The sequence below is a fragment of the Sycon ciliatum genome, chromosome 8, assembly GCF_964019385.1.
Source record: "Sycon ciliatum chromosome 8, ocSycCili1.1, whole genome shotgun sequence".
Lineage (NCBI taxonomy): Eukaryota > Metazoa > Porifera > Calcarea > Leucosolenida > Sycettidae > Sycon > Sycon ciliatum.
Window position 1 is genome coordinate 25,591,509 of NC_088650.1, and position 24,312 is coordinate 25,615,820.

Genomic DNA, 24,312 nt, shown 5'->3' on the forward strand with positions numbered 1-24,312 from the left:
CTCCGATCCGCACGCGCACGCAGGGATTTGCGTCTGAGCAGACCAAACTCCAAAGCCAAGGCAAAGCGCCAGATGCATGTTTGGTCGCGGCTAGCAAAATGAATCAAAAAGGTTTAGTTATTTTGGGGACGTTCACACAACATCCGTGACGTGTGGCCTGCGCATGTGGGAGTTTGGCACTGTGGGTCCATCCCATGACAGCCATGTCCTAGGCTAGCTCCCACTAGCGCTGGTCATCATGGTCATACCAGAGCATAGTAGCTGACCAGTGCAGCATGCTTGATAATGGCTGCATGATTGTACATGTAGTCTACAATGTAGCTGCCATGGTACTACTACTACTGGTAATAGTATGAGTCAGGATACAGGATACAGACTGTCAGTCAGTACATGGCTGATGTACACGTATATCGTCCGGACATCATCACAATGCGATCGTGTCATGTGCATGTCAACACGTACACGTACATGACCACACATGACACATACATTATACACTACAGTATTGACATTGTGATAGCGGAGTGGTCACGGAAAGGCCTGGTTCAATGGCATGACTGTCAGTCAAGATCCACAATACACATGCACAGCCGGCTAGCCGACCAAGCACGACCAACGACGGCACGTAGATCTACCCTACATGACAACTAATAATTTCGTGGGGTCCGCGTTAGCATCACTTGAATGTTCAGAAACACACAAGCTATCCTTCGCATCCGCAGGCCATCACTATGACTTAGTGGCGAATGCAGACCCCACAACTGGACACAAGTCAGGCTGCAGGGAAGAGGAGGTGAGTCTCTCTACCAATCGGGCGTGTAACGGACCATAAGTTAGGGCATAATTAACCCTGTATGTAAACTGCAAACATGTGCAACTGTACATGTACATGATAATTGATTGTATAATTGATTGTACATGACTTACTGTAGTACTGATAATAATTATGATACAACAAGAGGGAGAGAGAAAAAAAACTGATACATGTACATAATACAAAGGTATGAACGGCTCGATCTGGTCCAGGTGATCAGGCCACCACCCATTTTCCACTGGCCTCTACGAGTTCACATACACTCAGTGCGGTGGACAAGGCGGTTACCACTGCCAGGCTGCTGCCTGCTGGTTGAGCATGCATGAAGGGCACTCCCTCGATTTAGGCTAATAAAGGCCTGTGGAGAATCCATAACATTTAATACAAGTGCAACTACAAAAAGTGATCGCGACGATTCGTGAGCACATCGCTATGGATAAAACACGTATTTTAGAAGTCCTGCAGTCTTTCAGGGTAAAGCTCCTACTACTACTACTACTAGTAGTACTAGTAGTAGTAGTAGTACTACTACTACTAGTACTACTAGCCTCCTACTCTTGTCTGTGCTGTCAGCTGGTTTAGAAGTGGAACACACCACACCACGTCAACCGAGCCACAGAGTAACAAGTCGCTATGCGCTAGCAGTATCGTTAGGAGCACGTAAGCTCCCGGGGGAGCACATTATTTTACTTCTGCGAAGTTCTGGTAGATCTACGCTTGTACTCTATTGATTCGTTGTTGAGTGCAGTGGCTTCGAGATCTACATACAGTCAATGACTTTGTCTTTGATGTGCAGTATTCTACTCTTCAAGTCTTGTACTAGTTGTAGATCTACCGACAGTTTGCATGGATAGACGGTTATGGCCGGGATATGGGTACTATCAAGAGTACATAGCACCCTGGGCCTGAGGCTGGGGTTATGTACTCTTGGTACCAGGGAGTAGTAAAAATAATACTGTATTTTACTACTCCCTGCTTGGTACTATCAACAGTCTTTTTAGGGTACCCTGTCAAAAAGGCCTTAGGCCTGTGGGGATTGCCCTATCAAAAATTTAATCCTCTGCATTCAGTAGAGTCAAGTCGAGCGAGCTGCAACTCCCGGTGCCGAAAGGCGGGCTCACGCCCCGACATGGCTACTTTCCCTTGTCTAGCCCCCAAGACGAAAATGATAGTAGCCGACTGGCCGAAATTTAAAAAAAAATTTAATAATAATAATAATAATAATAATTAACTGGTTTTATATATAATAATAATAATAAACAGTCACAAAATTTAATGTCATGTTTGTCAAGCCTAAACCTTTTTTTAAAGTTTTTATTAAAAAGCTTTTCATCGTTGCCTGGTTAATGGTTGTCGAGCATGGAAACTGTTTTCATAACGAGTCAGCCAAAGCAGCAGTGCATGCATGATAGCTACATGTACGTCTGCATGACTTGTGCACATACGCCACAACTGTACTAGTAGATCTGCCAGATGCTATCAAGAGTACATAGCCCCCCCCCCCCCCCAGGGTTATACTGAAGTACTTTATAATAATAATAATTATACTCTTGATATCACATGTATCAGGGAGCCCTACACATACAATCAAGAGCAACTAAGCTTAGTTATCACTATAAAGTATAAGCTCCTCTTGTTATCGTGTAGGGTTCCCTAGCCTAACGGTTTACTCCCAGTAAACTCCTGATGCACTATGATCTTGCTACTTATCACTGCATAAAAAAACCAAGAGTCCACAGCCATGGTTTTGCCTATCATAGGCTATGGACTCTAGATGATGGCTTTAAAACACCACAAAATGCAAACAATTAAACAGGAAAGAGAGACAGGGAGAAAGAGAGAGAGAGAGAGACTCAGTGCTTAGAAGCCGCGGAGAACATGAAAAAAACCTCAGTTCAAAGTATGAGCCTCGTACTTGAATACAATAACTAAGACAGAGGCCAGATTTACAGCGAACTAATAATCAAGTCGGGCATTCCACAAGAGGCCGTTCATCATTCATATCAGGGAGTCGAAAAATACTAATATTTTACGACTCCCTGATTCATATCCTGGCCTTCGTTCAGGTTGCAACAACATGACTCATGAATCAGTTGAGAATTTGAAGCATAATAATTATCACATGTCCAACATGAGCTACTCCCACTGCCCGCCTAGCTAAACTCCTACTAGTCCTAGGCGCATGCTATGAAATGCCAGCTGCGAGGGGAAGTCTTGTATGTCCATTACATTTATATAAAGAGTACATGTCTACATGGATTTCATGTACTGTTGGTCCATCCCATTGGGCAGCCACGCAAAACCACAAGACATACAGCGGACTGCTTATCAGACACATTCCGATCTTGTATACACTGGAATACTATGTAACCAGTGCGACGAGCAAGCAGTGACTACAAAAGGCAATGAATGAGAAATGCACAGTGCCCATATTATATAGACAACACTGGACATAGACAACATTGGACATAGACAACACTGGACACTGGGTAGAGAGAGAGAGAGAGAGAGAGAGAGAGAGAGAGAGAGAGAGAGAGAGAGAGAGAGAGAGAGAGAGAGAGAGAGAGAGAGAGAGAGAGAGAGAGAGAGAGAGAGAGCAAGAGAGAATGCTACACAGACAGAAGGGCATACTTATGTGAAGCTGAGTGCATTGGTGCTAAAAATCTCATATGGGTATTTTGTATTTACAAAAACTGCAGGGGGGGGGGGGGGAGGACACATAGACAAAACACTAACAAACTGCTCTGGGGAGACAGCTGAAAACCTACAAGCAGACTTAAGCAGAAGCACGGCGGACCTAACAAAGCTAAGTGGAAGACAAGAGTGGCAAAACACAAGGAGAGAATGCATACAATAGGCGATCAGGAAATGGACTGATGATGTGATGATGTATTGCACAAGCATGGACCTGTGGGGGAGGGGGCATGCCTGCTATGACGGAAAACACAGCCAGGCCAAGCCTGTAGTCAAATGAGCGCAGTAGAGCGGGCTCCAGCATCAATGATTATGTACTCACAGCACCATGATCGGCTGTACTGCAACAATAGCAGATTGTTATCGTCGGCTGCGGCGACTGTCGTGTCGATCGCTTCTGTACATGTCATGGTGGTCGTGATGTCGGCTGCTACTGCTGCTGCTGCTGCTGCTCATGTGGCCAGAGCGATGCGAAGACGACATGCGCGATCGGTGATAGTCGTCCTCCATGCTCTCGGGTGTGCGGCGACTACTACGCTCGCGGCCCATTGAGCTGCTCAGTTCGCGCTCACTGCGGCTATTGTTGCTTGCGCGCCCACTGCCACCGCTTGAGCTCCTGGAGAAAGAACACCGGAGCACACACAAGCATAGTATCACAAGCAGGGTACTGCATAGGAAGAAAATTTCGCCGGACAATACTTTCGTCCAACTCCAAAGAAAGGAAGTTCGTCCGGTTGTGAATTTCGTACATGGACCATAAGAGTGCATCGAAAAGCTGGACAAATCGACAGTAGTCCGGCATTTAATTTAGTCCAAAAGCTCCTTGGACGAAAAAGACGAAATTAAATTCCAGATGAATATTTCAGCTTATACAGTAGCTGACACATGCGAAACACCTCTACAACACACGTGCACCGTACTGCTCAATGAAATACAATCAAGTGAGTCAGCGTTGCAGCCAGCACCCGTCAACATCCCAGTGCTTGCAGGTCTAGAGCGGCACACCGACCAGAGCGTACTAGATTTACGCGATAAGACTTCATTGAGCAGCACTGCACTTACATCACTGAATGTGATTCAAGTTGTACGACCACACAGCCATGAAAATCAGCATATCACCATTGGAATCGGTTCTATCATCCCCCTAGCCGACGCCAAGGCCAGACTGCTATCACCGAGGAGTATGGCCGTTGCATCAGATAATATGTTAAGGGGTCGGAGAGGAGACGAATCTCAAGTCAACAGTGCTCAACCTATTTTTTTATTTATTCAAAATTACACTTCCTGCTGACAACTCACTATGCTTTGGAGATGAACCGAAGAGACACGAGGAAAAGAAAAGAGACAGCTCAGCAGAGAGAGAGAGAGAGAGAGAGAGAGAGAGAGAGAGAGAGAGAGAGAGAGAGAGAGAGAGAGAGAGAGAGAGAGAGAGAGAGAGAAAATGGTACTTCAACATTCTATAGGATACACTTACTTGGTTGTGTATGCTTGAGACTCAATGCCTGACAGGCACTCCTGCAGTGACTGGATAAGAGCCTGTGGGTGGGAGAAGGGCAGGAAAAGAGCATACACAAAATGTCATTATTTCCCTGGCTGGCGATTGGTTGTACTCATGAAGCTCCGAGCTGGGGCTATAGCACTATGTGGGTATTGAGACTCGGCCCCAGGGCATCCGAGCACTGAAACAGGCGTTCTGCTTTGCTATCAGTTCCCGCCGGATTTCGGGTGGGTAAAGCCGTATCTTCTGGTGTTGACATAGGATGCAGACCCGGCTACAACATCCTATCAACACTGGCCTGCGCACTTGGACAAAGCTAACAATTGGCCTTCACTGCCATGCGGTCAATACACAGCTAAAACATAGCCAGTCCACACCAGCATACCATTAGCAACCATAGGTTGCTAATAGTTAGGGGGTCGTCGCAAAAGTTTTTTGTCGTCCCTGAAACGAACATGATTCATTTGGGGGGGGGGGGGGAGGGGGTGCGTGCCAAAACCGCAAGTCGACCGACACTGTACATATGACATGTAAATGCATGCGATTTTCGTCGTCCAGCATAGCAAGCTGTGTTCGTTTCAGAGGGAGGGGAGGGGTCCGAGTACGAAATGAACGATGTTCGTTTCAGGGACGACAGAAAACTTTTGCGACGACCCCTTACAGTAGAGCCGAGCGCTGAAGAACGTGGAGTCCAAAGAACGTCCAGCCTGAAATACCAAAAACGCCACAGCCTGAAGCTAAGAACATCCGTGTTGGTTTTCTGGCAGCTTGTGGGATACATATGATCCAGTACGCACAGCCACTGTTTCTAAGAACGTGCTATAGTAACGCAGCCGGATTGCTGAAAAAATAAGAACGTCCCATGCTTACCCCTTGGAAACAACGTTCTTGGGCGTGCGCCTCTGCTGTAGGAGTGCTATCACAATACCGGCACCAGGGCCTATCTCCTAGTCTAATGTTATTATGGCGGCTGATGAGTGCTCAGCGTGAAACTCACGACCCCCAACCCACCCCTGCGGGTATGGAGCACTGTTTCGAGCAGTGGAAGTCATCTACTATGTAGCCGAAACATACGTATTGAGACACGCTGTGGTGCCCGAGATGGCTGGTCTCTGTAGACAGATGGCTACTTCAAGATCCTCCACAATGTTCATCACATTGCAGTTCAACCAGGGAGGCAACTGCATTACCACACACTGCCTGATCAGGACGTGCAATGTACACAGTAGTACACAGTCAGCGCATGACAGCGACAGCATGTCGCAAGGCGGAGGACACACTTTACGGAAAACAGTGTTCCTGACTGTAACCACAAACCGGTTGGAAGCGGCCTTGTGACATGCTGTCATGGCAAAACATGGTTTTAAAACTATCAAGCAAGGCTTGCATATACCATAGTACCAAGAGTACATAACCCCAAGAGTGTGCAACTCCAGCTATGGGGTCTGCGACGGCAGAACTTCACATCACGTGATGAACCCGTGCACTCTAGTGCATGATAGATACTGGGTTGTACGCAGCCCAGCTTTGGGTACAACTCTCTTGTGGTCACTTTGCACTGTTTGCCAGCATAACCTTTTGAACCCTGTCACGTGATGTGAAGTTCTGCCGTCGCAGCACAGCATAGAGGTTGTGCAGGCAGTTGCACACTCTTGGGGTTATGTACTCTTGATAGTACACATAGTTCACAGTAGTACACACACACGCACGCGCACGCGCGCACACACACGACTGACAATAGCCACAGTCTCGTGCTTTCGCCACTTACAACACTGCTTTCCGCTGTGGCTGTAATTGACTGCTTGATAAGAGAGATGGCCGTCTTCAGAGTGTCCACAGCACCACTAAAGTCACCTGCAATCAACAACACATTCATATTGACATAATACGACATTTGAGGCTAAATCGTTTTTACGGCGTGTGCGTGTGCAGTTGTGGCTCCTAAAGCAGAGGGAGATGAATTGATCAGACCCACCACAAAGTGATTAGAGACCGAAAATCTCCATTCCTCACATCCATGTTACATTCGGGCCAGGCCACAAGTTCCCAATAACTGTCGATGCTAGCTGGGCCAAAATAAGCAAAACCCAGCTTAAAAAATAATTTTGTTATGGTTCACTTTTTGATGAATAAATCACAAACACCGTTGGAAGAGAATTCCACATTTTATTGAAAATGATCCTGAAAAGCTGACACCCTTTAGATGGCCCAAAGCAAGATGGTCTTTATGAGAGAGCTGTGACAAGAGGACAATGGCAACTCCCAGATGTCCACATGAATCGTCTTGTCTCCTTTGAAACGAACCAATTAGGCGCATAGATCAATTCCCGATGAGCGACACGCGACAGCTTGTCAATATAACTTCACAGTTAGTTAAGATAAGTAGCCTGCTCACTGATTAGACACAGACCAGGGATTCTACGATGTGAACATTGCTAGGCAGCAGAGCTGCGGTCACGATCACCGAACTCAGTGAAGCTCACCACCAGCTTCCGGGTCGAGGCTTGATCAAAAACTGCTCACCGCGCTCGTGGCTCGGTCCTGTTTCCTCCTGTACTTTGCATAGTTGTAGACAGGGGAATTTTATTCCAATTTTAATTCGTTGTGCAGGCCAGAACACGAGGATTTTTTTCGATTTCTCCGCACGCAGGCAGGTGATATGTCAGCTAAAATATGACGCGCACGATCGCGGTACCGCGAATGTTGATGTCAGTGGAACCGTGCTGCTCCGCTGCAAGCCGCAGCTTTGGGACTTGCCGCGGAGAAGTGGAGCCGCAGTAGAACCCGGCCCTAACAGTAGCAGGAAAGAAGCCAGAAAAGAAGAAGAAGAAGAAGGGAAATGCTCACCATCAAATGGTGGATAAAAACCGTTTCGACTGCTTTTTAGACAGTAACGGGTAAAGAAAAAAGGAAAAAGAAACTCATATAATGCAATTCGAAGAAGAAGAAGAAGAAGAAGAAGAAGAAGAGAAACAACTGTCTTACCGGCGTTAGCATCCTGCATGGCGCGTAGGATGGCGCTGGTCGAGATGGCATGATTACGCTTCATAGACTCCTGCAACTCCTCTTCAGATGCCTGGCCGAGAGTGTTAGACTTCAGTCTAACACAAGCAATAGAATACAGTCAATACACACACACACACACACACACCTTGACCTTTGACCTTTGACGCCCATCGCCAGAGGCGATGATAGCAATGCTACGGCAGAAGCCATAGCAACTTGTGCTGGGATTGCACCATTCAACAGCTTGCAAGGCTGAAGAATTGACCGTCACTATTCAGCCTGGTCTACACCATACAGCTATTTGAAGTGATTTTTCTGGCCAGTGAATCCCTATTTTTGGTCTTTTTTATTTTATTTTTTTCCCGCACACACATCACACCACATACTCCGGCATGCACTGGCTGTTGGTAACCACCCAGGAGAATGAAAGAAAAGTCAGGAAGAGTCTGAGAAAGAGAAGAAAGACGTGTGTGACCATAATCGTCGGGAATCAAACCCGCAACCTATCGATTGGAAATCGCTGCACATACCACTGCACCATACGGGACACACACACACACACACACACACACACACACACACACACACACACACACACACACACACACACATGTACACAAGTAGGACAATTATCATGTACAGCCAATACACATATGAAGGTCTGCGTGCCGTGCAACGTTACTTTGGCTGGGCACTGGGCAGGCAACCATACCACTACCACGCACCTGCATGAGCAAGAGAAGCACATGAATCTGCGAGTGTACTGGCTGTCCCCCCCCCCCCCCCCCCCCGGCCGTGTTCTATAATAGCACGAGCACTGGACAAAATACGACTGAAAAAGATGAAGACTTGTGGCAATTCACAAACCTGCCCCCCCCACACTCTCATGGATGCAGTGAGAGTAGGATGCTTACCGAGTCATGGCATTCGCTGCCACCGCTGCCATGGCGGCATGCGTCTGAGACGCTGTCGGCAGGGAGGCTGTGCTGGACGTTGTGGGCAGTTTAGGGGCACCCTACACCAGACAGAGAAAAGAGTTCCACCAAACACACGGGGAGGCAAATGCAAGTCCAATTGGCATACCAGTACGCAGCAAATGCAACAATTGGTCATACCACACCAGCTGGCATAGCGCAAGGCATACCGTAAAATTCCGTAAATAAGCCCACCCTAAATAACGCCCATGTCCGATAATAAGCCCAGTTTTAGGCGGTGTACACAGCGCCCATGCCCGAAATAAGCCCAGGGCGTAAAGTGGACTCAAAATGACCAGCGCGCGAGCGTGCGTTCGCGTACCAACTGTAGAACAGTTGTCGATCGAGTGCGTGCCATCCAACTGCACGCAGCACAGTGCAGAACTCAACACTGTCACGGCGCGCGAGGACAGCGATGTTCCGTTGGAATGTAGCAAACTGCCAAAAAATGTAGCAAAACATGTCACGCATGTACCTGTACCGCGCTCAGTGTGAATGGTGGTTCACTGAAACTAGTGGGTTGCTGATAGATTGATCTTCTGCAGATTGCGTCCGAAATAATGCCCATGCCCTAAAATAAGCCCATGCCCAAATATACGCCCGGTTTTTGACGCTCTGCAAAGTATACGCCCGGGGCTTATTAACGGAATTTTACAGTAGTGTCTCATGACTGGAAAAAGGAATAGAATGCCGTCAAACGCGTGCTCCAAAACCGACAGGGCTATTTTGACATGCGGATAATGCATTCAATGCCAAATACTTGAAAGAGCCCCGTCATGAGAGACAGATTAAAAGTGTTAACTGTTATTCTCCAATGCCAAGCACAATGAGAAATGTAATCACTAAGTTTAAAACTTCGAAAAACTATGAGCACCGCCTTAGTTGCATCTGACGCCTCATCAAGTGTGGTCGCATTCCTATGGAAGCGGATAAATGCATCTTGCTTTCTGCCACACGAGCTGAAATCAGTTAGTTCTAAATAACTTTCACATGATTCAGGTTTTACGACCAGGGCGTTGTTTGTGAGCTGTTGAATGCAAACATCCACCAGCTCAGGTTGCGTAGCAAGTCTGTTCTGTCCGTGACTATACAGAGACCAGCGGGAATGGAAGCAAAGTCTGGAGGACCTAACGGCAGGTGACTTCTTATCGCAGCACTACTCATCCGGCATAGGGCCGATGCACAATTCTCGCTCACCCAGTTGATGTTATTATAAATATAATTTTGTAATAGTGTACATTAAATACTCATCTGATCAGATAGTCACTCTGACTGCCATTGATGAGACCAAAGAAAGTCGACAGAGCTAGCTGCTGCTGGGCAATTGAGATTTACAAAGAGTCAGCCGTGATATTTTACTCTGAAAAAAAGAATCCGATTGACTTACCAAGGCGCTGTTGGCAGCCAGGAAGGCTGGGTTGACATGAGGCGCAGGTGGATGAGGGAATGTTGGCAGTCCTGGTGGAGGATGAGCAGCGGCTGCAGAAGTTGGAACCGGCGGTCGTGGCGGGATCGGCGGAGGCAGCTATCAAAGGAAAGACAGCAGGGAACGACAGGTTAGTCCAATAATGGGAGCAGAGTACACACAGTGACCATACAAAGGTACAGCCGTGCACCACTACAAGGAAATCCGTGAAATACATGTATGTAGCATGCTCACAACTGGGGAGATGAGAGAGAGAGAGAGAGAGAGAGAGAGAGAGAGAGAGAGAGAGAGAGAGAGAGAGAGAGAGAGAGAGAGAGAGACTGGACGGGTGTGGGCCAGTAGCAGCATGTGTTACGGACATTAAGACAAGCAAGCTACCTATGGCTGGGAGCGCGCGCGCCCCAGCCAGAGAGAGAGAGAGAGAGAGAGAGAGAGAGAGAGAGAGAGAGAGAGAGAGAGAGAGAGAGAGAGAGAGAGAGAGAGAGAGAGAGAGAGAGAGAGAGAGAGAGAGAGACTGAATGGGTATGAACCAGTAGTCATGACTCCAGCAGAAAGATTCACCATCAGCTTCACTATATTGTTCCACAACAACAACAACAAAGACGACGATGACGACAACAACAACAACGACGACAACAACAACGACGACAACAACAACGACGACAACAACAACGACGACAACAACAACAACAGCAACAGCAACAACAGGCACACAAGCAAAGTCACTAACAGCCATCCTGGTACTAGCCGTCGGTGGGAGTCTCACCGAAGGTAAGCGTGCTGCAGCGGCGGCGGCGGCAGCTGCTGCCCCCGCCGCACCAGGTAGAGCACCTGGCAGAGCACCGGGCAGACCACCAGGCAGAGCACCGGCTAGACCACCAGGCAGAGCACCGGCTAGACCAGGTAGAGCACCAGGCGGCAGGGGGAAGTTTGGAGGAAGATGAGGACGAGCAGCACCCAGCAGGAGCGGGTCAAACGGCGGTGGTGGTAAGCCAGCACCGTGCGGTGGCGCTGCACAAGAAACCAGCAAGGCAGATGAGGCAGAAAGAGGAAAGCACACATGGATTCAGGTTAGGACTACTCGTACTGTCCGCCACTGTAGCTAGATAATACACGGTCAGAAAGTGCGCCTATTGGCCACTAAACGGACTGAGTACTGAAACATTCAACGGCCTGAAGCCTAGCCCCAATACATCTCCGATGCGCAAACCAACAGTCTCCCAACTTGGAAGGTTCGTGGTTAGTTTCAGGACAAGGCACATTGCAATTCAAACGTGTGGACAGATTGAATATCAGAAATATAAAGTGATGGTTCAATACATGTACATAGGAACACAGAATGCAGTGTGTATGCTTGGAACCATAACTATGTCATCGCTTAATCCACCCCAACACTAGCCATCCAATATGACAAACATGAGCTCCGGTCAAACACGAACAGAGCAGACAGAGAACGCTTACGCATCCAAGCTGGAGGGCGCGGAACAGCCGGACGTGGCGGCAGCGGGTTGGTGGGTCCCCGGCGCTGCAGCAGAGGTGTTGCGCGGCTGGTCGGGGTCGGACCTATGATGGCAGGGCGGAGATCAAAACACACCATACCGGTTAGATATTTACCATGGATCTGTTATTGCACTACAATACCGATTTTCCGGAGCATTCGCCGCCCCCTCCCCCTCCCCCCCCCCCCCCCCTTTGCCACGAAACACAGACATCTACCTTTTAATTTATCTTCGTTAATTTGATCGCCGGAGTATAGGCCGTGCCCCCATTCTTTTCGGGTGGATTTCGAGTGTTCAAAGTGCGGCTTATACTCGGGAAATTACGGTGCATGGTGTGAGCACCCGGCCTAAAACTGGAGAGACGCAGGGCAGCAAACTATGGTCATTCAGACTCTGTAATCCCCGTATCAAAAGAAAAGACAATGCACAATACATACTTGTACAGGTAGTGTCATACTATAACAGACAATAACAAACTAAATAGCAAGTGAAATGAAGCAGAGAACATAAACAGTGCGGACTTTTGACACTGGAATGTCCAAGAAGTTACAGAGCAAACAGAGTGGTACACAAGGTGAGAGCGAGCGCAGGTCACATACCGGAACTTGTTGCCGACGGGCGCGATGGGGGCACGTAGGCAGCGGATGGCATCTACCTTTTAATTTATCTTCGTTAATTTGATCGCCGGAGTATAGGCCGTGCCCCCATTCTTTTCGGGTGGATTTCGAGTGTTCAAAGTGCGGCTTATACTCGGGAAATTACGGTGCATGGTGTGAGCACCCGGCCTAAAACTGGAGAGACGCAGGGCAGCAAACTATGGTCATTCAGACTCTGTAATCCCCGTATCAAAAGAAAAGACAATGCACAATACATACTTGTACAGGTAGTGTCATACTATAACAGACAATAACAAACTAAATAGCAAGTGAAATGAAGCAGAGAACATAAACATTGCGGACTTTTGACACTGGAATGTCCAAGAAGTTACAGAGCAAACAGAGTGGTACACAAGGTGAGAGCGAGCGCAGGTCACATACCGGAACTTGTTGCCGACAGGCGCGATGGGGGCACGTAGGCAGCGGATGGCCCGCTGCTACCACCAGACTTGAGCTTGAGTCCCTGGGCGGTGACCGGGCCAACACGATTTGTCAGGGGAACCTCGGCTGGGCGTTCTGTTCATAGCCGAGAGCAGCAGAACAGCAACAAAAGATCTGACGCACACGCTGAACACTGAGGGATACACCTTCAGACATCTTTCTACCGAGCTACAAATCATACAGATTGCACCAAATTGAAGGAAGACGCACTCACATATCTTTCTACTGTGCTACATACCATACAGATTGCACACAGTTGAACAGGGAAGACGGCACAAGACGCGCAACTGGCTCATGAGAGATCACAGAGGATCTTTAGGTTTTCGGGCCCTCCCTATACAGGACCCTGCCATCCAAAAAATTCAGCACACGCTTCGGACACCAAATGGTAAAGCTATCATACTCTCGTACAGAAAGGAACTGATGTACTAAGTAGCAGACATGGCAAGAATCGCACCTCTGCGGGACAGGGCCTCAAAGCTGTTAATAGTCGTGCGGCTTGTAAGCTGAGCGATGGGAATCTGTCCGTGAATAGCACTGAGGAGCATGACCACGCACGCACACACAAACGTGCACGCACACACGCGCGCGCGCACACACACACACACCGCACACACACACACACACACACACACACACACACACACACACACACACACACACACACACACACACACACACACACACACACACACACACACACACACACACACACACACACACACACACACACACACACACACACACACACACACACACACACACACACACACACACACACACACACACACACACACACACACACACACACACACACACACACACACACACACACACACACACACACACACACACACACACACACACACACACACACACACACACACACACACACACACACACACACACACACACACACACACACACACACACACACACACACACACACACACACACACACACACACACACACACACACACACACACACACACACACACACACACACACACACACACACACACACACACACACACACACACACACACACACACACACACACACACACACACACACACACACACACACACACACACACACACACACACACACACACACACACACACACACACACACACACACACACAAGCAAACACCATGTACAGCACCTGTCACAAAAGTAAAGCAAGAACATGAACAAGTACACCGGCTATAGGCCTGCTGATGATCTCGAATGCACTGTAGTAGTGAGTGATAACGAACAACAACATCAGAATGAGACAAATCAAGACTTGTGTCAGTTAACATGCCGGAGGTGTATGGCTGTTTCCCTACAGAATCTTCAAGCATAAACTCACAGTTCTTTCACTTTGGCCATGACACTTCGTGCTGAGGCTTCAGAGCCGGTCTCAACACAGGCGAAGCCCTTTGATTGGCCATTGGTCCGATTCTCATACACACGCACGGAAACGACATCCTTAATGCCTGCATTGACAAGAGCATTCGCTATCTCCACATCCCGAGTCCACTGTCGGCAAAGCATAGAATAGCACACAATATTGAAATAAAGTGAGACAGACGTACAAAAAGGGAAAGAAGCCGCATTGAGAGGATATTTTCGGAAGATTTCGGCAGAGTGCTGCCGTGGAGTAGGCAGTGGAGCCGTAGTACTCACAAGGCACATCATTCCTAGACTTATATGGACCTGCACCTAATATGCAGTGAGAAAAAGAGATACCAAGTCCACATACTTCGAAGCAGTCAATACAAATACAGGCTGATATGCTGCTTAATCAGCTCAACAAACAATAGTTACATCAAGACGAGGCCCACTCCTGGAACATGATAGGAGCCAGATAAGTTAAGCCTACCCAGGAGAGATTTCCAACGAACACGGAGCCAGACTTCGCGGACTCAGGTACAAGCTGCAGCTCCAGCGGAACACCGCCGGGATGACCAAGATCTGCCTTGGGAACTTGACGGATCTATTCAACAGCACCGCCATGCACAGGACATACACACAGCCACATACAATCGCACATACACAGCAGGTCACGCACACTCCCATACAGGCCAACATACGCATACGCCCACAATACAAAGACAAGTTTTGACTAAGCCAGGCACAACTATGTTGTCAAATGGAACAGTCAGTGCAGACGGTCCAGTAGCTGGTCTTGCTCCCCCTATTAGCTGCTGCTTCAAGAAAGCCAGGAGATATTAAAGTAGACAGGCACTCAACCACACAAACACCTCTGCAACCCCATACTATATTCCTGCAGCTTGAATAAATCTTGAGTATTTAGCGTGAAGCGGTCACGTTGCTTTAAAGCCGGTTCAGAAACTATTGTTTGAAGAGCGTTCCGCCGAGAAAGTCTCTACACGAACACCGCCGTTCCGAAGACTACATGGCCAGTCTACTGAAGTTGGGTAGACACTTGCGACAGAATAGTCAGTCGCTCAGAGCTCTTCCAGAAGAAATTCGCAAGCTTCTCTTTCGCTCTCTGTCCCCATCTCATGCCTTCGGAATTTTCAAAAACACCCATTCTTGTCTCTTCTTTGTCAACAACAACAACAACAACAACAACAACAACAACAACAGAAGAAGCAGCAGCAGCAGCAGAAGCAGCAGCAAGAATACCACTCTTTCTGGCCGTTGCCCACTGTGAATGTGAGAATAAGAACATTGAAATAAGAGCAAGGCCATCATGAACACTAAGAGGTGGCACAGTGGTCACGGCAGCGTGTAGCCTGTCAAAAAGCCCATCCTAATTCCTAAGTGAAAGCCACATCAAAACATGGGCCTAGTACTAGAACTAACAACAATGTTGCAGCAAGCGAGTAACAAAACGGATATCAAGAAAATGGCGCAAAGCCCTCCGCACACACAACGATAGCCAATCATCTATGGACGTCAAAACACACTTTGACTCTGTCCGACATACCCTAAGCCAACAAGATTATTTGAAGAAAAAAATAGAGGCTCACTAACATCTGCTACTGCGAAGTCAGAACAGGGTAAACGGGCCAGAGATAGACTGATGTCACAGTTCAAATGCGAAAGCGAGTGACAACCACCTTCAGATCCACATAAACTACAACATAGTGCCGAAGAAAGTCATTCGTACATTGCATACAGCAGACTTGCAAGCACCCATTTGCTGGGCGAAAGGAGTGGTGTAAAGAAAAAAGCTCAAAGCAGGCCAAAACCAATGCGTAATGAAGGCAGTGGACACAGGTATAACGCACATGCTATGCTGTGAAGAGGTCTGCCTGTTCTTACCCTGCCGTTGACAGCAACACCCATGACCTTGCCATCTGGTAGTTCGTTCACAGGCGCCGCTGCGGTGACTTCTTCTGCTTGTTTCCCAACGTAGGAATGCAGCAGGCCGGGGAAAGCGTTGGCGTACAGACACACACACAAGCACACACATAGCCATTGCCAGTAGCGGTGCAAAAGAAAGGACAACAGGAGAATGAAAACAGAGAGCAGCAAAGGACGACATACAGTATTCCCTCTATCATGAAATATATTTAGGCAAAAGAGACAGAATGGAGTGAAAGCACAAAGTCAATAGGCACTAGAACAAACCAGTTTTTACAGTGGAAATAAATGTTAACGTTATGGCAAACAGCACATTGAAACAAAGAAAAAGAGATTAGCACGCCAAGAAAACCTAGTATCTGAAAATCAACAGCAATGCCCCAAGTACAAGAGAAGGCTATGAGGATTAAACATGGGCAAATTGCACATGGAAAGCTTCTTATCACCCTGCATAACCTCTATGTACATCGGCATTTGAGACTTCCTAAATTTCTTATCAGCGAATACAAGGGAAAGGAGTGCATACAGATAGAAACAAAGAGCCGTACAGAAAAGAACATTTCCCAACGGATCGCACTTTAGAAATTGGCACTCTAACATGGCTCAATGCTATGAGATCTGACCTTCTCTGCACCCCATTCCCCATAAGCCGATGGCAAGCACTGTACACGCCATGGCTTGCGAAACACACAACCACCATCCCATGGCCCAAAACTGAGGTGTGTATTTCACTTCAAAGTTTACTAGTATCAGGTGAAAGCAAAGAAATGGTGCACTGTTCGAACACCTCACCAGAAAACAGAAAGCAGGTTACAATGAAGCAGGAACGAAGGAGATACCATCGCATGTTGGCCAATAGAAAAACACTAGACCTGGGCGTACATGTATGTGCTGGGAGGTAGCCATATTTCGGCGTGCGCACAGTGGACAAGGCCACATAAATCTGACTACAAAAGTATGTGAGAATGAGTGTGTGTGTGTGTGTGTGTGTGTGTGTGTGTGTGTGTGTGTGTGTGTGTGTGTGTGTGTGTGTGTGTGTGAAGCTCGCTGTAATAGATGCTTCTATGTAGCATCTACATTTCAGATCTGAAAATAATTCTGTACACATGTAGGATTCTGTATACATGTATAAGTGTGCTTTCACGCGACACTCTAAAAACGAAAAAAATTGGCGACAGGTCGAATAAATAAGTTTGGAATAATGCCAACACTACAGTCAAGCTGCGCAGTTATGTGTGTTGCATTCATGGAGATTTTAGACGCTATATAGCATAGTGCACAAGTCCCTAAGCCTGAATACGCATTGTATGTGGAGTTCGCATCTATGCCTAAATTTACACTATAAACAGGTTGTTAGTGTCATCTAGCTTGTTAAAATACAACGAGAGCCATAATTATTATTCGCTATTCATTAGTTGAGGGAATGGAAAAGGGAAAGTCTGAAGAAAAAATTGACTGTCACTACCAGGACTCGAAGCAGGAACCCTATTACATGCCTACATTTGATCAAGTATGCGACTCTAACATGACTAACAGAGTTTCAAGCAAGCACAATGTATAATGGTCGTTTATCAGAAGAATTCCTACAGTAATGGGAGAGTGAAAACCCGCTCATGTGCCAGCACAAGAGATCTTTAAAAACTATGAAACACCGCTGTAATCTAAAAAAAAAACTACCCACACTACGAATAGGTAAAAGAGCGTTGCTACTGAAGTAAACAGGACAAACACACATCAACGTAGTATATCATGAATAGTGGATAAGTACACAAGATAAGGGCCTGCACCTGATTGGGTCGATTGCTCACTGGCGGAATCCTGAAAAGCAACAACACAAGCAACAAAACACAAAATTTAAAGACCTAAACCGTATGCGGGAATTCCTTGAACAGTGCATGATAAGTCATTGCCGACTACAAGTACACCCAAAAGCAGACTGCCTATTATTTCAAAAGGTACGCGAATGACAGAAATTTACCGATCTCTCAAGCTTCATTCTCTTCGCAGGAGGCTCTCCATTGTCTTCCTCCACCTCTTCTTCACCATTTTCTTCTTCCACGATTTCATCTGGGGCTTCGTCAGACCCGAATAAGTCATCATTCACGGCAAGAGAATTATCCTAAGTCAAATATTTTACAGGAGAGGCAAGTGGTAAGAAAGGTGCAGAAATTCCCAACAATTTATCAGGCTTCAAACAGCAACATACTCCTGCGTCTGTGTCAATTAGCTCCTCATCTCCATACAGATCAATATCTGGCTCGGTTTTTATTTCAGTCATAGCTAAACAAAGGTCTGCAACTCAAGAAGAAGAAACAAGCTGAACTCAAAGTCAAAAGCAAGTCACACATTTATCGCTTCGCCTTTTTCAGCTTTTGCAAATCAATTTTTCTGTGTCAGACTCGACTCTGCATCTAGTTCTGTAATCACTGTACTGTATACATGCACTCACTGATCATACTTTCTTACATGACACGTGATCGTTGCCGGGGCCATGGCGAATAGGCGATCTTCCCGCCGCGTTTTAGTCCCACGTAATCCGTGGGTACTTTACGTGGGTGCACCACGTGATACTCAGTGACCCACGTACAGACGTTTTCTGATTCACGACATACCGTGTATGGAGGCTCACCCACGTTCCGCCAGAACGTGGGTGAAAATCAGAATGGAGCGCATTGTGCGAGCTGTGAGGGTGCTCAGCTGAATAAGTTTTGTAGCAGTGCGCTACGTAATTCTATACAAAAGTCTGGATTCGTGAATTTAGAACTAACTTCGAACGATTGAATCTGGTGTCATAATCAATGTTACTTTAGATTACAGAGAGGACAGAAACATTACTGTTCGGCTCACAACCAGAGAGAGAGAGATAATGGAAGCAAGGCAAAAAGGCAAGGAGCGGCGACTTCTGCTCGCCTGCTGAATACGGTGTACGGTACAACTATACCAAAAGGGAAGGCCAGCGGCGCACTGGAATCTAGTTGTACACAGCTGTAGTACGCATGCAAATAAGGATAATACGGTGCGGAAGTGAACGGCGCATGCTGATACGGTAAAGCGGTCGTAATACATATAAGTGTGACCGCGAGACCGGAGAATTTCATGAAGCCAATACTATGAGAATTTCATTGAAACCGAAGTAAATCAGGTCATGTGACCGAGAATCCGCTACATTACTCCCCTGCCAGTGTACAAGCCGGAGGCAGGAAACGATAACTTTGGAAAGGAGAGAAACGGCAACCGCAACGTAGAAGAAGAAGCGTATAAAGGAAGAAAAAAATGAAAACCGCACGGCAACCAGAAAAGGTCCGACATAAAGCCCACGGCGACAAAGAACGGAGGAGCCCAGCCGATCAGGTAGCAAAGCGAACAGCACGTGCAGGGGGTGGGGCAGCAGCAGCAACCGGCGGGACAATCAGAGAAAGAGCAGAAGCAGCAGCAGCTGTAACAGGTAGAGCATATGCGGGTTTCAAGCGGTCAATGCTTACCTGGTCGGACTTGCCCTTGACGTCGACCGTGAAATGCTTGTCAGTACGCTTGAGGACACGGAACGGACCAGTGTACGGTGGTTGGAGCGGCTTGCGGACACTGTCGGTACGGATGTACACAAAGTCGCACGTTGACAGATCCTTCGGCATGTATACTGGGCGGTTGGACTGGCGAGGGCCAACGGCTGAGGGCCGGATGTTTTGCAATACATCCCGGAGGAACTGAACGTAAACGGGCACCGACGGCATAGATGGCGGTGGCTGGAAGAACTCAGATGGCAAGCGGAGAGTGGTGCCATAGACCAGCTCCGCGGAACTGCACTGGAACTCCTCGCGCAGGCTAGCGCGAATGCCCAGCAACACCAGGGGCATCATTGCATTCCAGGCACCAGGATGAGGGTGGCACTTCAGAGCAGCCTTTAGGTGGCGGTGGAAACGCTCGACGAGGCCATTGCATTGTGGACGGTAGGAAGTTGTCCGAGTCCGGCAGGTGCCGAGCAGGGCCAACAAGTGGCGGAAAAGCGCGGACTCAAACTGGGCGCCACGATCTGTGGTGACGACAGATGGGACGCCGAAGCGGGCAATCCACCCAGCGATGAAAGCGGTGGCAACTGTTTCCGCGGCGGCGTCCTTGATCGGAATGGCCTCTGGCCAGCGGGTAAAGCGATCCACGCAGGTCAGCAGATAGGTGCAACCACCGGAGGGAGGCAAGGGGCCGACCAAATCAATGTGGATGTGGTCAAAGCGCTCATCGGGTGGCAGAAACTGGCCAAGCGGAGCCTGGGTGTGGCGGGTCACTTTGCTCAGCTGACAGGAGGGGCAGCAGCGGGTCCATTCCCGGACGTCCTTTTGCATGCCGGGCCAGACGTAGCGTGCCGAAACCATACGCTGAGTGGCACGAATACCCGGATGTGCAAGGGAGTGCAGGCTGTTGAAGACGGTCTTGCGAAAGGACAACGGTACAAACGGGCGGGCAGTGCCGGTCGACATGTCGCACACCACAGGCTGGGTAGCGGAACCGTACGGGATTGGCTGAAGCTTCAGAGACGACTGCGTGTCTTGCTGAGCGGAGAGTAGCTCGGGATCAGACTGCTGGGCGGCTGCCAGAGCCTGAAAGTCGACAGCGGCCGGCGGCGCGGTTACTGCATCAACAGTGGCGCGAGACAGAGCGTCAGCAACAACATTGTCAGCCCCACGCAGGAAGCGGAGATCCGTCGTGAATTCAGCCACGTAGGACAGGTGCCGGAGCTCACGAGGTGAGTGGCTAGTACCAGCAGCTTGCATGGCGAACACTAACGGGCGATGGTCCGTGAGAATGTGGAAGCAGCGGCCTTCCAGGTGATGCCGGAAATGCTTTACTGCCAGGTACGCAGCTAGCAATTCTCGACCGAACGTGCTGTAGCGACTCTGAGCTGGTTGCATTCGTTTGGAAAAGAAAGCGAGCGGCTGCCATGCCCCATCAACAAGCTGTTGAAGGGCCCCGCCAACTCCGACATCTGATGCATCCACAACGAGCTGGAGGGGTGCATCCGGGATGGGGTGGATGAGCAGCGTTGCTGCAGCAAGCGCGTCCTTGGCAGCATGGAATGCCGTGACAGCGGCAGTGCCAAGTTTCAGGGGACAGTTCTTCGGACGCTGAGGTCCACCAAGCAGATCCGTCAGTGGTTGGAGGATGTCGGATGCCTGGGGAATAAAGCGCCGGTAAAAGTTGACCATGCCCAGAAACTCGCGAAGCTGGCGGCGAGATGTTGGAAGGGAGTACTGAGCCACGCCGTCGACTCTTGCCGGTAGCGGGCTGATGCCCTGGGCGTTAACCAGATGGCCCAGAAACGTCAGGGACGGCTGGCCGAAAACGCACTTAGCGGGGTTGATCACCAAACCATGCTGCTGCAGTCGCTCAAACACCAGGCGCAGATGTTGCAGGTGCGTAGCGTGGTCGGAGCTGGCGATTAGGAGGTCATCGAGGTAGACGTAGCAGAAATCCAGGCCATGCAATACTGAATCGATAAACCGCTGGAATGACTGTGCCGCGTTCCGGAGGCCGAAGGGCATCCTGATGAACTCAAATAACCCGAACGGAGTCGTGATGGCAGTCTTGGGAATGTCGGCCGGGGTTACTGGTATCTGGTGATACGCTCTGACCAGATCCAGTTTCGAAAACACTGTAGCACCATGGAGACTGCTGGTGAAATCCTGAATATGAGGAATCGGATACCGATCCGGTTCGGTGACTTTATTCAGGAGTCGGTAGTCTCCACATGGCCTCCAGTCTCCATTGGGTTTAGGAACCATGTGGAGAGGGCTGGACCAGGGCGAGGAGGATGGCCGAATGATGCCCAGGGACAGCATATGCTGGAACTCAGCTCTGGCCGTTGCCAGGCGGTCTGGAGCCAGCCGACGAGTGCGGGCATGCAGTGCCGGGCCGGTAGTCACAATATGGTGCTCCACCGAGTGCTTGACCGGCAGGTCATAACAGCATGGTTTGGTGAGGCTTGGGAACTCGGCAAGCAGGCCGGTGAATGCTGGTGCTGTGGCCACCGGGGCGGAAACCAAGGAGCAGCTGAGCGATGCGGTTTCGGCAGGAATGCAATTGACCTGGAGGTCAGTGGAGTTGTCACGGATGGTGCGTCCATGAAGGTCGACTTGGAGACTGAACCGATGGAGGAAATCAGCCCCCAGGATCGGCTCCTTCACGTCAGCAACGACAAATATCCAAGGGAATGTTCGTCTAAGACCAAGGTCAAGGGTCAAACACCTCTGCCCGAAAGCCGGAATAGCAGAGCCATTAGCAGCACGGAGCTGACACTGACCAGTCGGATCGACGTGGCGGCGGTGTTCAGAAGTGGCTGGCAGCAGGCTGACGTCAGCACCGGTATCCACTAGGAAACGGGTTCCGCTGGTGACGTCACGGACATAGAGGCGGCGGGAGGTAGGTGGGCCAGACACAGGAGCCGCTACTGGCTGGCCGGGGCATTTCCCGACGACCAGGAGCACGGGGCTTCACACCGCCGGGCTTGCACACCAAACTTGCGGTGAAAATGGCATAAACCACTGCTATGCGGTGAGACCGAGCGACTGCGGGGTTGGCCGCGGAAGCGAGGGCGGCCGTGCTGCTGTTTCAGCTCGGTTACAGTAGTCGTCAGGGCGGCAACTTGGTCCCGGAGAGCTGCAATGGCAGCCATTGTCTCTGACTCGCCAGTGTTGCGAACTGCATGTACTGCCGCACTGGGACCAGCTGCCTCCACTATTCTGTCAGCCATTTCTGCCAGATCCTGCAGCGGCAGTGATGCAGGGCAGGATGCTACTATTGACTTGGCCGATCGGGGCAACCGGCTGACAAACAACTCTCGCAAAAGTTTTTCGGGCATGGCGTTCTCACCTACTAACTGCTGTAGCTTGCGTAATAGCTGGGTGGGCTTCTTGTCGCCCAGCTCTTCGTCCGAAATCAGCAGGCGGAAACGCTGCTGTTCTGACATCTGCGTGCGGTGAATGAGACGCTCGCGGAGAGCGTCGTACGGCTGTTGAGCAGGAGGATCCAGGATGATGTCACGCACCTCTGCCGCATACTCTGGTGTCAGTGATCCCACCACGTACTGATATTTGGTCACCTGGCTGGTGATGCGACGGGTGGAAAACAGGGATTCAACCTGTGCGAACCAAACCTGGGGGTCAGCAGCCCAGTAAGGTGGTAGCTTGACGTTCAAGCTGACCGCGGCCACCTCACTGTCGCGGGCTGTACCGCCTGCTGCGGAAGTTCCAGCGCCGGTGATTCTGGACAGCAGTTGGCCACGACCTACGCTGCGGATAGGTGTGCTAGCTCCGGAGTTTGAGGTATTCATACTGTACTAGTGCTCGTAAAATACTAAAATTCAATGCTGCGTGCAGACCACTGAGCGATCGCGAGTGATCGAACACTAGACGGGGTCACCAATTGTAGCAGTGCGCTACGTAATTCTATACAAAAGTCTGGATTCGTGAATTTAGAACTAACTTCGAACGATTGAATCTGGTGTCATAATCAATGTTACTTTAGATTACAGAGAGGACAGAAACATTACTGTTCGGCTCACAACCAGAGAGAGAGAGATAATGGAAGCAAGGCAAAAAGGCAAGGAGCGGCGACTTCTGCTCGCCTGCTGAATACGGTGTACGGTACAACTATACCAAAAGGGAAGGCCAGCGGCGCACTGGAATCTAGTTGTACACAGCTGTAGTACGCATGCAAATAAGGATAATACGGTGCGGAAGTGAACGGCGCATGCTGATACGGTAAAGCGGTCGTAATACATATAAGTGTGACCGCGAGACCGGAGAATTTCATGAAGCCAATACTATGAGAATTTCATTGAAACCGAAGTAAATCAGGTCATGTGACCGAGAATCCGCTACAGTTTCCGAAGCACGAAATCAAAATATTGGATGAGCTTCTTAGCCCGGGGTAGCTTCGTCTTTGACCAGGTTTTGGCCTTTCGCTTCATGCTTTTGTTTGTTCCGTGTGA

The 24,312-nt window shown here is 49.1% G+C and overlaps 2 protein-coding genes across 4 annotated transcripts; both read right to left on the reverse strand.

The window, feature by feature from the left end:
• Positions 1-3,157: 3,157 nt before the first annotated feature.
• On the reverse strand, positions 3,158-18,708 carry LOC135822494 (cleavage and polyadenylation specificity factor subunit 6-like). 3 transcript variants are annotated; one of them, XM_065335273.1, is made up of 16 exons: positions 18,538-18,708; positions 18,310-18,450; positions 18,119-18,149; positions 16,290-16,363; positions 14,878-14,991; positions 14,365-14,534; positions 13,466-13,545; positions 12,949-13,083; positions 11,874-11,975; positions 11,143-11,423; positions 10,374-10,511; positions 8,927-9,027; positions 7,992-8,107; positions 6,775-6,860; positions 4,983-5,044; positions 3,158-4,124 (listed from the first exon to the last, which is right to left on the reverse strand). In XM_065335273.1, the coding sequence occupies exons 1-16, from the start codon at positions 18,607-18,609 to the stop codon at positions 3,869-3,871; spliced, it is 1,959 nt and encodes a 652-aa protein (XP_065191345.1). In that variant the 5' UTR covers positions 18,610-18,708; the 3' UTR covers positions 3,158-3,868. The 3 variants fall into 3 exon arrangements, with proteins under 3 accessions (XP_065191345.1, XP_065191346.1, XP_065191344.1); XM_065335274.1 differs by having other exon boundaries at positions 11,179-11,423; positions 16,290-16,366; XM_065335272.1 differs by having other exon boundaries at positions 16,290-16,366.
• A 4,059-nt stretch (positions 18,709-22,767) lies between these two features.
• Positions 22,768-23,652, reverse strand: LOC135823659 (uncharacterized). The gene has a single exon (XM_065336508.1). The coding sequence runs from the start codon at positions 23,650-23,652 to the stop codon at positions 22,768-22,770; it is 885 nt and encodes a 294-aa protein (XP_065192580.1).
• Between the last annotated feature and the right edge of the window lie 660 nt (positions 23,653-24,312).

Coding starts and splice junctions, on each gene's coding strand:
- LOC135823659 (XM_065336508.1), bottom strand. CDS start 23,652: ATGAATACCTCAAACTCCGGAGCTAGCACACCTATCCGCAGCGTAGGT.
- LOC135822494 (XM_065335272.1), bottom strand. CDS start 18,609: ATGACTGAAATAAAAACCGAGCCAGATATTGATCTGTATGGAGATGAG. Junction 18,451..18,537: donor TAATTGACACAGACGCAGGA/GTATGTTGCTGT, acceptor TATTTGACTTAG/GATAATTCTCTTGCCGTGAA. Junction 6,861..7,991: donor CATGCAGGATGCTAACGCCG/GTAAGACAGTTG, acceptor TGTTGATTGCAG/GTGACTTTAGTGGTGCTGTG.